Genomic DNA, 15,289 nt, shown 5'->3' with positions numbered 1-15,289 from the left:
AACCTGTTGCTGCTTCACAAACACTAACTACACAACACGTCCACAGAAGATTTTATTCATGTCTGAAAACATTTCAACATGTATTTCAGATGAGGCCGCGCTCGGACACCAACTGCAAACTGCTGAGTCACACTTTATAATATCAATAACTCTTTAACTGTTACATCCTCAGAGTAGAAGATGCTCACCTGACCGCCGCCTCCTGATGAAGCTCAATATCAACTAATCTAATAACTGTGGTGTCATCAGGACCGCTCCCTGAAGAGGACTCTGGTCCCTGAGGCTCCTGAACCTCCCTGAACTCAGGAAGAACCTCACTTACGATCAGCTCCACTTCCTGTTGTGACATAACGCAGCGATATGTAAAACTGGGCCATAAAATCACAGCACTCTGCAGGAGTGGGTCAAAAGGCAAAGTCCACTCAGAGATCAGGAGAGGCCTCGAGGAATAAAACCCCAACACTCAAAGCATCCTGGGAAAATGAATCAGAGCCACAGGTATTAACAGATGAAGAGACCATAATAAAGACATAATGGGAGAGATTCAGAGAGACTGGGAATCAAACGAGCTCTAACCGTGATTACAAAGCAGCTTCGGCATAAAGCACCAGCACAAAGAGGCTGTGAGAGCTCTTATGTAATCATAGAGCACCGGCTGCTCCTGAGGACGATCATCTTCCTCCAGCAAGGCCTCGGCCATCATAATATCCATAATGTCACAGTGGACAGCCCCCCCCTCCCCCCCATACACACACGTCTTTCTCATGCAAATCAGGACCATCCCTTCCCAGGCTCGGCAGAGGCAGTGCATGCATGTGTGTGTTAACGAGTGTGTATGTGTGTGTTAATGTGTGTGTGTGTGTTAACGAGTGTGTATGTGTGTGTTAATGTGTGTGTGCATGTGTGTGTTAATGTGTGTGTGTTTGTGTGTGTTAACGAGTGTGTATGTGTGTGTTAATGTGTGCAGGCCGCAGCCGGACTCACACTGTGTGATCTGACATGTTGAAGCTGCTGCTGCACAACACACATGCACCATGTCCGCCCCGGTGCTTCTCCTCCTGCTCCTCTTTCTCCTCCACCTCCTCTTACTCCTCCTCGCTGCTGCAGACGAGCTCTTGTGCTAAATGTGGCTCCAGAACCGAGCCCCGGTTCTAACCGTCTGGACGCATATCCAGAACCTCATTTAAAAAAGGGTAGAATCTGGAATCCCCTCGCCTCCCAGACACGCACACGCGCTGTAAACAATGAATCATCACTTTGTCCCTTCCATGAGAGGCCTCTCTTCAATTCGGCATGTGAAGAAATCCACAAAGAACCATTAGACATTCATAATCCAACTTTTACATTCTGTTTGCCTGTTGTGTCCCCTGTGCTCTTTGGCTAACATCCACCTCCTCCGTGGTGATGGCAGCGATGCTTTGTGTCAAAAAGTAGAAGTTATATTATAAATTAAAACAGCTTTAATAAGCCGAAATCTAGCTTTTTATCTTATTCATCTAATTGTGTGTTTGTCAGAGTAATATCCAACGCATGATGCTAATTATCATCAGAAGACATTAAATTGTCGAGAGTTTAAATGTAGTCTGGTGTCTCCTCTTAAAGCTAGGTTAGTGCTCCAGAGCTAAGCCCGGTGGAGTCGGGACTCGTCCCCCGGCTCTCAGCTCCGTGTAGACGGGCTCTCCTCTGGCTGCGTCCCGGTGCTGCTGGCTGTGAGCACCGGGACACTGCTGCGCCTTGTAGCCGGGCAGCTAGCTCGCAGCCCGGCACAGGGCGACCCCTTCTCCCCGGTGCTACCTACCTCTTTGTGGGTGTAAACTCCCGGGACTCCGCGGGGGATCGTCCGGTGGCTGAATCGTGTTATTCCGGGAGTCTCCGGATGACAGGCGTCCGCTCCGGCTGCCGTCTCCTCTCTCTCCCCGCCCCGCAGCCTCCGACTCCCGCAGCAGTCCTGGGAAACCGGCCCCGTGACGTCACGAGGTGGCTCCATCCCGGGGGCCGGAGGAGCAGGCTCCCTGCAGGGGGCGCTGTCCGCAGCACCGGGACGAAGTTAAAGGGGCAGAGGGAAGTGGATTCACTACTAACACTACCATTACTACTACTACTTATAATAATAATAATAATAATAATAATAATATAAATAACAACAGTTATAACAATAGGAAAAAGCAACAGTTCAGATAATACATTTTAAATAAAGATGGACGACGCCTCTCCACGTATCCAGAACTGAAGCCAAAATACCTTGGATGCAACACTGCCATCTTGTGGTGAAAACAAGGGTATTATTACATAATATTATTACATAATAATACGTATTGTTATTATCGGACGTGACTGTGTTGACATATGTGACACTGGACCTTGTGGGGAAGGTTGAGGATTAACTGGGATTATTTCAAAGGCGACAACAATGGTGCTAATCTCCGTCTGCTGCTGCGCCCCCTGCTGATCACTGTGGACACCAGCGTCAGACCAGTCGCTCATAATAATTATTAATGGTGATAATATTAATAATGATGATAATAATTAGTTAACGACATTATCAGACTGACTCACTGTTGTTGTTGTTCCAGCCACACGGGGCAGCAGTGAGTCAGCAGCCATTATCTGCTGATTATTATTTAATGATTTAATATTGTGAGTCGTCTGTGAAGAGAGACGACAAAACGTTTCATGAATGTTTGAGTGAAAGGAAACACTGAGTCTCCATGAAGAGAGAAAGTGAAACCGTCAGGATGAACAGATCACTGGACTGAGGTCATCTCACTGACATCATCTCTTAAAAGGGTTTTTATTGTGGTGTCTTTCTTTTCAGTTTTTTATTTTGTGTACATATTAAAATAAGACCTCGCTCAGTATGACAGTTCTTCTTAAAATGAGTCAGTTTATGTGAAGCACTTTGCTACTGCATCCTCAAATATTTGTACTTTTTTTATTGTGTTTTGCGTTAGTTTCATTTTTTGTATCCTTCTAATGTATTAGACTCACAACCAGAGACTGTAAATAAAGTTCAACACATATCTGCTGTGGTAACCAATCAGGAGTCAGTGTCAGCTGTCAATGACAATGTCTTATATCTTATATCATTAAATAATCAATTCAAACCAAACTGATCAGAAACACTTGAACAAACAAAATAACGACCTGAAATGACATAAACCATCTTTGACAAACATTTATTTAACGTCTACTTTTATACTTTGGTCCATTTCCCATCTGTTAACATGGAGGACCTGTACTGCAGCCAGCCACCAGGGGGCGATGGAGACACTTTGGCTTCACTTTCAGGAGCCGTCATGTCGTCCAACTTTATTCAGTCTGTGGCCACAACACACACACACACACACAGAAACACTCTTGCATCTAAATTAGCTTTTAATTGTGAAACTGCTCATCACCTCCACATGGAAGAGACACAACAAGCACCGAACGACGTCTCACTTTCCAGACGAGAGGATTCTTAACGTACAAATAACATAAACCTCCTCTAAGTGTATTTTTCAGTTAAATCATTCTACACAGCATGAGCATAAAAAATAACGATGCCAGAGCCAAACAGTATCTTCTGCACAGATTCTCCAACATCTATGAAAACATAACTTAATGAGACACTTCCATGTAGGAGTCAGAAAACAGTAAATTACAAAGGCAGCGGAGAAACTCCAGCATATTTACACTTCATCTTCTTTATTCAATACAAATTCAAAGGAAGTCTGTGGGTGATCGGGGAGTTCAGGAGCGTTTCAGACGTTTCCTCGTGAAACCAGCAGCGTACAATCAGGTTCAGGTTCACGAGGAGGAGCTGGGGGGGGGGGAGTGGGGGGGGCCATTTCAGGGGCTGATGTGTAGGTTTGGTGGGCGGCCCGTCGACCCAGAAGTCTCTTTGATCTCGGGCTCCTCGAAGGAGGCGGGTGGAGCCCGGACCTGGTCGGAGCCGTCCCTGCTCAGCTCCTGTTGAGTCTGGATCTGCAGGATCAGCTCCTTGATCTCTTTGCGCTTCGTCTTCATTCGCTGCTGCTGGAACCAGTCGGACAGATTCACTGGGAGATGGAAACTGGGGATCGGATTCTGAACAAGAGACAAAGAAAGAGGACGATTCATTATTACTTCATGTGAACTGGAAGGTGAGAAACTCAGAGAGGGACAAATCGAAAACATTGAAATCAACAACAAATGTCTTGTTTAGTTGTTTCCAGTTACTTTAAAAACATTACACTATTCATTTCGGTGAACTTTAGTTTGAAGATGAAAAAAACTAAAAACCACCTTTGTCCTTGATAAAAAAATCTGTTTATATTTTTCTCATTTGAAAATGAAACTATGGAATGAAGGAATAGTTGTGAAATGAAACCAAATGCTAGGTGCATTTGGTTTTAATTATGTCATTCATCATACTCTTTTGTTCTCCTTTACTTATTTGAGTGACTTCTCAGTTTTTATATTCAGCAGAAATAATCGTCTCCACCTCCAGATGAGAATCTACTCATTTGTTTAAACTTTAATAAAATAAAAGGCATAAAGACTGAAGCGGGGATTCTCTCACCTGGAAGAAGCTCTCCACATACTGCAGGATGTAAACTCCACAGTCACTGAAGTTGTCCTGCTGAGGCACACGTGGGCTGGACCCCCTCATCACGTCCTTCCCGAAGCTGCGCTGAGTCCCTTTACGCACCTCCCACTCCACCTCCAGGTACCTAAAACAAACGCACACCGGTCAGTCCCCTGCAGCGTCGGTTCCTCTCGGTTTGAAGGTTCTAGGTCTGTGCTGCTGGGACACTCACTCTCTCAGAGTCTTCACCACGGTGGACCGGGCTGGACCCCGCAGCGAGTCCATGATGAGGATACAAGGCCTGAAGAAGAACCAGAGGACCAGAGTCAGTTCAAACTGAGGAGCAGGACGATTCCACAGGTCACAGGAGGCTCCATGCTCAGGTTGAGTGGTTAGTGTTTGTGAAGCAGCAGCAGGTTGTCGGGTCCGACTCGTTCAGTAGTTTTTTAACATGGACTCACTGACATGTGACATTTTACTAGAAGCTGCAGGAGAAGACTTGAAAAGTTGTAATACTGCAGTTAAATAAACGTTTCAGCTTCTTCTGAACGAACCAACTGAGCTCATGTGCATGATTAACAAACACAGAGCACCAGCGCCCCCTGCAGGTGAAGACCCAGACGTGCAACCACTCACTGTTTGCAGATGTTCTGCTTGGAGGCCAAACCAGAGACGTCGGCGCCCAGCGTGTCCTCAGCCACCGTCCCGTCCTCACTGCACTCGTCCTGGACACAGGATTCAAACTGGGCTCAGCTTTGATCATTTACAGGTTCATTGTGACTGTTGATGAATTCACTCCACACTCGGACGTGAGGGTGAGGAGCGTGAACCTGAGGAGATACCTGACAGGAGCTCTGGTCGTCAGAGAAGGTGAAGGCGTCCTCGTCTCCTCGGTTTGAACCGTAACAAACACTGATTCTGTGCAACTCGCCTGGAAGAAGACAAACAAACTGAATCATGACTCTGCAGCAGAGGAAATTAAATCAGTCAATAGAGTGTTATGTGTTGTTCCATGTTTCTGACTCGCTGGCTTGTAGGTCACACTTTGAACTGCATGAGGTCTCTCCTGATCCAAACCACATCCCCCCACCAGGTTCCCAGTTAAAGTGTAATCCTGCTAACTAACAGTCAAACTGATGAGAACCTCTGGAGGAGGTAACACAGGTGAAGCAGGATCTGATCCTGGGTCAGTGATGAACAGTCTCAGATGGGGACTCACTTGTATACTGTTGTTCTCCATTGGCCTGGAAGCTGCTGGACGGCTCCTGCCTCCTGTCTGTGAAGGCGGAGCTCTCCTTGGCGAGGTCGCTGTCAGTGTCTCCAGACGCCTCGGGGACGCCGGGGGACGGCTGCTCCGAGGAGCTGTCCAGCCCGTCTCCGTCCGGGGACAGAGGGCGGCAGTGGTCCGGGATGTTCTCCACTGATGTGGGATCTGCCGCCGAGCTGGAGGCCGGCGCCGGGCCGGGGTACAGCGGGTTCTGCTCGTACACGGGCCCCTCGAGGCCCGGGAAGCAGATGACGGCCAGGTACCAGTGAGCTCTGAGTCAAATGACAACGAGGAAAACAAACTTTACTGAGACAAAGTTCTGTAGAATATTTGACTTCCAGTGAAATTGTCAGACTTGAGACTCACGACTCGTTGATGGGAACAAAGATGAAATCCTTCTGGAACAGATCCACGTGCCGAGTCCACGTCTTCACCCGGTTGTGCTTCCTTTTCTGGATTCTGGGAAAACCAAGAACAGCAAAGTGTTGATCAGAGACGTCGGAGCGAGGTCTTTAAAAGGCTCCTGGCTGCCGGGGGGGGCCACTCACGGCAGGTTGGTCGTGTCTGGAACGTTCCTCCGCTCCCTCTGGTTCAGGCGCTTGTAGAAGAAGGAGCTGAACACGTGGCTTCTTTGTGCATCTTCTTTTTTCAATTTCTCTAGAACTAAATAGCTGAAAAACAAAACAACGACAGGTTTCAGTGGGAAAACTCACACAGATCATTTTAATTTACTGTGGCGTGAGGAAATCCGCTGCTTACTTTAAATAAAAGTCTATGATAACGTCATTGAGGAATTCCCCATCATTAAGGCAGTGGAGGTCTTCATTAGTGACTGATATGCCTCCTTTGGCTGGAGGAGGAGGATACACCATTAATCTGAAGAGGAAGAAAGCATCAGGTGTTACTCAGCGTTTGAACCACAGGAGAGAGAAGCTGTTTCCAGACGTGCACTGAACTCTGGACGTGACTCAGAGGTCCTGTACGGGAGGGTAAAGATGTGAGGACGCTCTGTTAATGCTGTTTCCTGCCTAGACTGTAGAAACTGACATTTACCAAATCTGCAGCACAGTTCTTAATTCTCTCACGATGCAGAGCGTCATAGCAAACGAGTCGCTCACTTGATGATTGGTCCGGAGAACGTGGGCTGGAGGTCGGTCATGTCCTCGTCCTCGTCCTCGAAGCAGGTGCTGGTGTGCTGGCGGGTGGACATGCGTGTGCGTACGGGCATCGAGAGCGGTGCGACCTGCGTGACTCTGGGAGGAGATGGTATCGGCTTCGTCTGCAGAGCGGGACAGACGTTCCAGAAAGAGAAACAAAGAGCCGAGGATATTAAATCAATATCTCTGGGGACTCATCGCATTCCAGCTTCTCCCTGCACCCACCTTATCCTCCTTCTGCCTCGTGGCCTTGTTGTAGTTGACCAGTCGGATGTTGGCCTCTTCGAAGGGAACCTTGGTCGGGAAGTTCATGAGGTTGTTGGTCCGGCCGATCTCTCCCAGGATGTCCTCCAGGATCATCTGCTCCTTCATCATCAGGCCGTTCTCGAAGATCAACACGATGTACTTCTCGTCCGTCTCTGACCAGAGACCAGACGCATCCATGTTACTCATTTGGTCTCAGAAAGATGAACAATGTGTGTGTTTGTACACGAGTGCACTCACGTTCCCCGGTGCAGTCGTACCAGAGCCCCCCCCCCTCCTGGGTCATGTTGAGCTGTGAGCGCAGGCGGTCGCACTCCTCCGGCGTCGTCTGGAAGAACAGGACGGGAAGCTTCCTCACGCTGCACCACTCACAGCTGATCAGCTCCGAGGCCCGGAGACACACCTGCTCCACGCTGCCGGGCTCGGCCCCTGAGGACAGGACACAGAGACAATTCAGAGGACAGGTCCTCAATGTGTCTGTTTGTAGAAGGTGTTTGAAACCAAGTAATTGATTCAGGGTGTTTTCTCACAGAGTCTAAAATAATCTTCCATGTTTCCATTTGATCTGCTCAGTTTTTGCTTCACATCGTGATTGAGGGACTAAAGAATTGTCTCTGTCAGGGACAGCAGAGGACGGGGCCTGACTCCAGCTGCTCCGCTCACTGGGTCTTATTCTCTGAATTCACTGCGGCTGGTTCTTACCTTCGGTTTCCAGCTGGATGTGTTCAATGGAAAACTGAAAAGAGAAAGAACACAAGAAGATTTGTATCATTTATTTCCACAGTCTCTGCTTCATGTGGACTGAATTCTCTGGACGAGGCGCTGAACTCAGGATGAATCCTGGAGACAGATCGTTGTCAAGTTGTTTATTTCTGTTTCATTTCTTAGTTTGTGTTTCACAGTGAGAGAAAGTGAGATGAACAGACGACTCACCACGACAGGTTTGGTCACCATCCTGCGCAGAGTTCCTACTCTCACGCTCCGACACTCCAGTATGATGCTGGCGCACTTGTTGGGCATGCACTTGGGCTTCTTGGTCTTTGGTGAGAACTGCTCAGCAGGTTGATTTCCAAACTGTGAAGGACAGAAGTAGACACGTCAGGGACAGGGTGAGTTTCTGGTGAGCTCGATTAAACCTGATGAGCTCGGAGTCAGATTCTAAGTTTTCACATTAATAGATTTTTGGCAGTGACCTGCTGACCCTCACCTGGTCTTTCATCCGAGACCTCCGTGGTATCGTCACCTTCATGTTGACGTCTTCAAAGAATTCAGAGTTTATCTCCTCCTGCTCCCCGGCTCTCTTCACTGCCGCCTCCACTCTGCCTCCAGAGGGCGCCGGCGAGGAGTGTGCCGAGTCGGCGGGTCGCGGGGACACGCTGTCCAGTCGGTTGACGCTTCCTGTGCTGCCGCTGTCGGCCTCCTCCTCATCGTCGCTGGACAGGACGACTGAGGAGGAAACAGAGACAAGTTAAAGGTTTGTGCTGTCGTTGGCTTTCAGCTCGACGAGGACGTGGTGATTTGATTCTGTTTGTTTTTTCAGAAACAACATTTAGCAAAGTTCTGAGGTCATGAGTTGTGTCACAAGAGGATAGAACAGAACAACAGCTAGACGACCTCAGTGTGGAGACGGGAAAATATCAATCTGTCCTCCTCCACTTACTGGGATCGTTGAGCTTGTGCTGCTGGGCCGTCCTCTTCCCCTTGGGGGGGTTCCGGGGGCCGCAGCAGCTCGACGTGCCGGCTAACAGAGGGGCCCTGCCGTTGTTCAGAGGCAGCAGGGTTCCTCTGCTGGAGATTCGAACTGGCATGGTCTCGCCCTGCGGCGCCCTCATGGTGGTGGCCGGTTTGTAGAAGTTCTGCTGCAGGCTGTTTGGTCCCGGGGGGGGCTGGGATCTGATGGGGGGTCGTGGGGTCGGGGACGACAGCGCGGCCTGCTGGCAGGGAAGCACCGGCGCCATGTTCCCACAGCTCGGACACTTGATGTCCTCATACGGCTTGTTGCACCTCAAGCACACGGTGGGATAGATGGTCGGCCGGAGAGGCTGCCAGAGAAAAACACTTGGTTTGAGTGTGTGTGTGTGTGTGTGTGTGTGTGTGTGTGTGTGTGTGTGTGTGTGTGTGTGTGTGTGTGTGTGTGTGTGTGTGTGCGTGTGTGTGTGTGTGTGTGTGTGACACTTAGAACACCTTTTCTATGTGTTTCTGTCTCTCTCTCAGTTGTCAACCAGCTCCTGAACGTCTCACATCATCTCACCACATGTTAACTGACCCTGGAGACCTGAGACCTGAGACACTGAACATGAACCAGGAGCTGAACCAGGAGCTGAACCAGGAGCTGAACCAGGAGCTGAACCAGGAGCTGAACCAGGAGCTGAACCAGGAGCTGAACGAGTCTCTCACCTCCGCTGCTTTCACCTGCTCAGGAAAACCAGCGTCCAGCGACTTCCTCTTCTGCTGGATGCGTCGCTTGACGTTCACACTCTCATCGTCTGACAGGGGAAAACAAATCAAGATGATTATTATTAATCCTTTAAATAATAACTTTAAATACGGAGACGACGCCTCCTGGTGCGTTTGGTGAGTGGAGGACGGTACCTGAGATATCTGGACAGGTGAGGACGATGCTGTCCACTTCTACAGCTGGTTGTGTGCTGGAGAAGTCATTTCTACAGGAGGAGAAAGAAACAAGTCCGTCAGAGACATTACAGGAGACAACAGGTTTTGTCCTTTACTTCAGCCAAGGAGACGAACCAGGACGTTTATGAGATGCATGTTGGAAACGTGTGGCTGTGATCAGAGCAGGTTCTTCTCTGAACATCTAGTCTCTAAGGAGGATCCGGCCCGGACTCTTACCTTTGGACTGGTTTCCTTATTGCAGAGGGAATCTGTGCGTGCTGAAAGTGGCGTCCTTGCAGAACGATCCCTGGTGAGGGCGCGGGCCTGATGATGAAATAGTTGGTTCTGTTGGGCATGGGGGGGGGCGCTGCTACGGTGAGAGGGACCTCGCTGCCGGGGAGGAAGGGAACGGGAATCAAACCCACTGCCAAGAGTTGTGTAAAAACAAACCTCCACTCTTTCTGATAACGACGCTGCCACCTGGTGGCGATCACTCGCTGCAGCAGAGTTTGTGGAAGCAGAAGATTAAAAGGTACCTGAGGTTTTTGGGTGCCAGCTTGCTCAGAGGCCTCATGTGATTGTTTGGCCGGTTTTCATACGTCCTCAAGGGCTCAGAGGAAGTGAAGTGCCTCAGGGTGGGAGCCTGCAGGGACACACAGAGAGAGAGGATGAGGAGCAGGGCCAGCAACACTGGATTCTCCATGTTGTGTGCTGCACTGGAAGCTGAGGCTGCTGCTGATTGTTTTCTTGAATCTGGATGTGGCCTAAATACCCAGTTTGTCCCAGTGTGAGACCCTGCACCGACAAGTACAAGAAAACAGCAGCAGCTCCAGAGAGTGACTTCCAAAGACCATCAGCAGCGTAAATCCTCAGACTCCTGGGTTCCAGTGGGCATCAAGCAGGCGCCAGCCAGACTGTGGTGTCGCCAACTCCTGCTGGGAGTCACCCAGCCCCACGGCCTGCTGGGAGTACCCCCGCCCCACGGCCTGCTGGGAGTACCCCGGCCCCACGGCCTGCTGGGAGTCACCCAGCCCCACGGCCTGCTGGGAGTACCCCGGCCCCACAGCCTGTTGGGAGTACCCCATCCTCAATGTGTGGAAGTCAGGGAAGAAGAGAGTAGAGAGAGGTTTACCTTTTTCTCCTCGGGGGAGGTCGGCTGCTGCCTGTCCATCTCCTCCATGCTCACCACACTCGCACTGACGGAACAAACAGATCAAATCAGTACGATTAGGATCATGTGTTCTTGGTGTTAACACATGTACTGGTTTATGTTGTGTGTAAAGTTCAGCGAACATATCTGCACAAAGTGGATTGTCAGGGTTGTTCAGAGCCAGAGGGGAAATGATTTGTTGATTAATAGAAACGTTGATTGATTCACTTGTTTCTGCTTCTCTCATACGAGGAGTTTTGAATGTTTTACTCTCTGGGAAACTGTGATGAGCTTTTTGACATTTAATAGATAGCAACTCTTCCATTAATAAAGGAAACAGATGAATCAGTTATGAAACCAACACTGTCACGATACTGTCAAATGTTCTGCAAGCTGTTGAAATTGCTCCTCACACTTTGTCAGAACTGAGGTTTGTTAATCTTGTGTTTTCTAGCTGGTGAGGTGAGCACCTTTGTGTTGTTGTTGCGCTGCAGGTTGTGTTATCTCGTCCTGTCCTTGGACCTGCAGTGAAGTGCTGCTGTTTACACAAGTGTGTGTCATGCAAAGATTGTAAAGAACACTGTCAGATGAAAAGAGCTTCAACTCTTTAAGTACAATCAGACGGGTTTCACTGTCGGTTTAACAAATTTCATCTCTTCAATCCGACCCGATCAGAGGGTTCAACACGCAGCAGAGAATCTACCGACAGACGGGAACACTTTGCTCGTGGCCGTGTCACCGAGGTCGTTTCCTGTGTGTGGAGGGAGAGGGAGCGAGCTGTGGGGGGGGCAGAGTGATGCAGTGCAGCGCTGCTGAAACGAGAGGCCGGGGAGAAGAAGTGCTTACTCATGTGTCCGCCTCTCTTCACCAGAGAGAGAGAAGCTCCAGCTGTGCTTGTAGCCTCCATCCCGCCTGGTCTCTGATCTGTCCAGAGCTTCAGTCCGACAGGAACCAGAGAGACACACACACACACACACACACACACACACACACACATCAGCTGAAGTGACCAGTTACATGACACCACATCTCAGGCCTGATCATTATAAAATGAAAACACTAATATTATAATTTGTGAAATGAATGTAGTTCAGACGTACTGTGCACACGTTAAATAGTTCTCAATGTTTTCCAAAATGTTCTTAATTTCCCACCTGGAAACTGTCAACGTGAAGAGCTAAAGATAAAAAGAAAACACTAACAAATTAGATATTAAGAACTTGAATGAAGACCATAATATTAATGCACTTTTTCCCCTGTGGTTTATTCAGTATAATGTTCACGTAATAAAACCGATATATGTCTGTGAAGGTGTCGGCCGATATTGTTAATCAGGCTCTGGTTATAGATAAAGTTGATGATTCAGCTCTGATATCAGAGAAACTCCAACGATCCCCAGCTCCACATGAAACTTCTACAAGCAGAATGACTGTGGGATATCTGACGCATGTGGAGATGAAGCTGATGTTGGTTCAGTTTTCATTTTAACCCCCAAAAAAATGTCTGAACATCTGTTGTTGTCGCTGCCCTGATCTCCAACTGTCGGCTGGAAGTCAGCTACTGTGGCTTCCTACTTCCTCCATGAATCAACTGACGCGTGAGGACTGAAGAACCACCGACAGAAACAGGGGATTCAATCATGGAGGCGTTTCCTTCATGACTCCAGCGGAACGCAACCCAAACAATTCAATATTGTACCTGAGGTGATGTCACAACATGTTCAGATCCAGCAGCCTCGTCTCAAACTCAGAGGCTAAGAGACGAACTCGAAAGGAGACAGCCCTCCTCAGATTGACCTGTTTTGAGTCCCCCCCCCCCCCCTCACCCCCAGTGAGCCTGGCTGCGAGAGCCCCAGCTCCCCAGCAGCCCCGCAGTGGGAGCAGTGGGAGCAGTGGGAGCTTGAGCTGGTGCAGCAGCAGCATCTTTCCGCACTGTTGAGTCAAAATTTAGAGGTGGTTTAATGCTAGCGTTAGCTCGCTTGTCCAAGGCCATGTAGCGAGCCTCCCTACATGGGCATGGTGGGACTATGACGTTAATTTCGGTCGTGATCCCATTCGACGCACTCTAGAGTATCGTTTCTGAAATAGAGGAACCACAACAAATCGCGGGAGATGTTTTTTTCCAGAGTTTTGGGGACAGTAGACATGCCAGATACCAAATTCACGTGTAGAAGCACTACCAAAGTGGAATTTTCATAATATGTCCCCTTGAAAGCTGCGTCCGTCTCTTTCCTCTGGACGACGCTGCACGTTCTCCTCCCGGCCTCGTGCATCACGTTCTGCCTTCACAGCCGAGGATCACCAGACGCTGAGCGAGGAGCAGAACCTTAAATGCAAAATGTTGCTCCCTGTTTATAGTTAATTATCCTTTTAAAATGACAAGAACGTTCATTTTGAAGTCTTTAAAATCAGATGTTACTTTAAAATCTCACAGCTGTTACAGCTCACTTGGTTCACTTCAGGTCAAACCTACAGAGCCTGTTCTTAGTTCAACTGCAGCGCTCTGCAAAGTTCATGTTTTATTCCATTTCATAAATCACAGTGAATACTGTTGTGGAGGTTGAGATTCTCCTGAGCTGTTGTATTTTGTCCTTCAGACGTTAGAGGATTTCCTGCCGGACAACACGAGGACAGCTACGACCACAAGGACACGATTCATCACAACAGGCTGAAGTGACGGAGAGAGACTTCACCAGAAAGACTCTCGACTCCCACGAGACGCTCAAATCCATCCGCCCTGTTCTCCATCCCACCAGGACCTCATCCTCGGAGGAAACGTGATTCATGTAGATATTAAACATCCAGTTACTCCCACGATTCCTGAAAACATCACTGAGCCTGTTTCACCAGCTCTGACACATGAGAGCTGGGATCTGAAGACTCCTCTGGTTTGACGTGAATCAGAGGTTTGGAAGACAATCAGGTATAAGCATTTCATATTCATGTCAGTGTCTGTGCTCATAACAATATAAAAACGTATGTTTGACAGAATAAACAATGCAGAAAGATTCTTAATCCAAGTTTGATATATTTGGTTGTATTTGTGATTTCTTTTGACTTCGTCGCTTTTTAAATCAGGTTTATGGTTAAACTGAAAATATCAAAGCTGAAAAACATTTCTCAGTCATGAGTTTGATAACGACATCTTAGGAATCATTAACAAATCTGTTTATCATCGACCTTCATCACTGGACCAATGAGAGGACATTTAAGTTCATGTGACTTCTGTATGTAAACGATATTTAAAGGTCCAGTTTGTAAGATTCAGGTGAAAGGCTCTATCGGCAGTAAGTGTCATTCAGCTGCAACACAACACTCAACCACTAGATGTCACTACATTCTACACACGGAACCTTTAAGTTGAATTTGTGTCTTTTTGCCTGTTTTATCTTTTTTATCACAGCCTCGACTTTACAGATGTTTCCACTGTGTGTATTCGTGTTCCAGGCTCCTACACAATCAACAGGAATACAAACTATCAAACAGACAAAGTTGAATATTATTTATAATGTTAACAACAAGCAGAAACATCCAGAAGGAGAATGTTTGTTAGTTTTCACTGTTTATGTCAGAGATTAGCCGGCTGGTGTTAGCAGCTAGCAGGCTAGCAGGCTGGTCTCCAGCTGCAGGAGCAGAACAGAGAGCTGATGGTTCGAATCCCTGATTCAAAGTGTTATGAGGAAAGTTCCCACGTTGTGGAGGTGAGCAGCCTCTGGGGCAGGAAGGCCTGGGACCACATCCAGCTTCCACCCTGCAGAGCCAGCCAGCGCAAGAGCTAACGCTGCTAGCTGCTCAGGCTTTAAAGACCAACCGAGCCGAGCGGAACCGAGCCGGACCTCCATCCCTCCGCTGCCGCTCTCTCCGCCCCTGTCCCGCCGTGCTGAGCCGCAGATGTGCCGCTGTCACCGGCCTGGCAGCTCGCGTTCACCCCGGCTGCCGGAGGATGAGCGGAGCGATGCTAGCGTTAGCCGCCTAGCCTAGCTCCGGGGAGCCGCACGTATTCTGGACCGATGATGAGCGGACACCAGCGGCTTCACGAGCTTCCTCTGCGGGGCAGGAGGCCGGGGAAGAGCCGGGGGAGGTGGATGAACAGCGGCCGAGGCGCGGGTCTTACCTTCGAAGAGGATGCTCCTGTTGTGCGCCATGTTTATTCCATGATGGAGCTCAGATGACAGCGGCTCCTGGAGTCAAGCGGCCGGAACAAGGCGCCTCGCGGCCGGAAACACGGCCACCGGCCTTCACGACAAAAGCACGGCACCGGAACATGACATGAGTCCCTGATGTGAGAAC

At 48.9% G+C, this 15,289-nt stretch overlaps 2 protein-coding genes across 10 annotated transcripts in view; both read right to left on the bottom strand.

The window, feature by feature from the left end:
* Positions 1–1,948, bottom strand: part of myo6a (myosin VIa) — a 66,912-nt gene extending 64,964 nt beyond the window's left edge. For all 6 annotated transcript variants that reach the window (XM_062410949.1, XM_062410950.1, XM_062410951.1 and 3 more), the window contains exon 1: positions 1,799–1,948. The gene's annotated coding sequence lies outside the window, so the exon portion shown is untranslated. The remainder of the gene's footprint in view (positions 1–1,798) is intronic.
* A 1,212-nt stretch (positions 1,949–3,160) lies between these two features.
* Positions 3,161–15,223, bottom strand: senp6a (SUMO specific peptidase 6a). Of its 4 annotated transcripts, XM_062410965.1 has the most exons (24): positions 15,114–15,191; positions 12,101–12,177; positions 11,847–11,934; positions 10,983–11,046; positions 10,387–10,493; positions 10,088–10,240; positions 9,830–9,900; positions 9,635–9,723; positions 8,898–9,279; positions 8,445–8,683; positions 8,171–8,311; positions 7,940–7,973; positions 7,478–7,666; positions 7,199–7,392; positions 6,935–7,095; positions 6,576–6,692; positions 6,365–6,487; positions 6,183–6,275; positions 5,769–6,088; positions 5,392–5,480; positions 5,186–5,274; positions 4,782–4,850; positions 4,544–4,694; positions 3,161–4,068 (listed from the first exon to the last, which is right to left on the bottom strand). In XM_062410965.1, the coding sequence occupies exons 4-24, from the start codon at positions 11,028–11,030 to the stop codon at positions 3,832–3,834; spliced, it is 3,096 nt and encodes a 1,031-aa protein (XP_062266949.1). In that variant the 5' UTR covers positions 11,031–11,046; positions 11,847–11,934; positions 12,101–12,177; positions 15,114–15,191; the 3' UTR covers positions 3,161–3,831. The 4 variants fall into 4 exon arrangements, with proteins under 4 accessions (XP_062266949.1, XP_062266947.1, XP_062266948.1 ...); XM_062410963.1 differs by lacking the exon at positions 12,101–12,177 and having other exon boundaries at positions 15,114–15,223; XM_062410964.1 differs by lacking the exon at positions 15,114–15,191 and having other exon boundaries at positions 12,101–12,791.
* Positions 15,224–15,289: the final 66 nt, after the last annotated feature.

This window comes from Platichthys flesus, chromosome 18 (genome assembly GCF_949316205.1).
Source record: "Platichthys flesus chromosome 18, fPlaFle2.1, whole genome shotgun sequence".
Lineage (NCBI taxonomy): Eukaryota > Metazoa > Chordata > Actinopteri > Pleuronectiformes > Pleuronectidae > Platichthys > Platichthys flesus.
The sequence above is the reverse complement of the archived record's forward strand: the minus strand, read 5'-3'. Positions and strand labels throughout refer to the sequence as shown.

Bases quoted from the DNA above. Each gene is read 5' to 3' on its own strand.
- senp6a (XM_062410963.1), bottom strand. From the start codon at position 15,144: ATGGCGCACAACAGGAGCATCCTCTTCGAAG. The intron at 11,935-15,113 runs GTAAGACCCGCG...GTCGGACTGAAG, and splicing joins CAGGAGCATCCTCTTCGAAG to CTCTGGACAGATCAGAGACC. The intron at 9,724-9,829 runs GTACCGTCCTCC...TTCCCCTGTCAG, and splicing joins CACCTGTCCAGATATCTCAG to ACGATGAGAGTGTGAACGTC.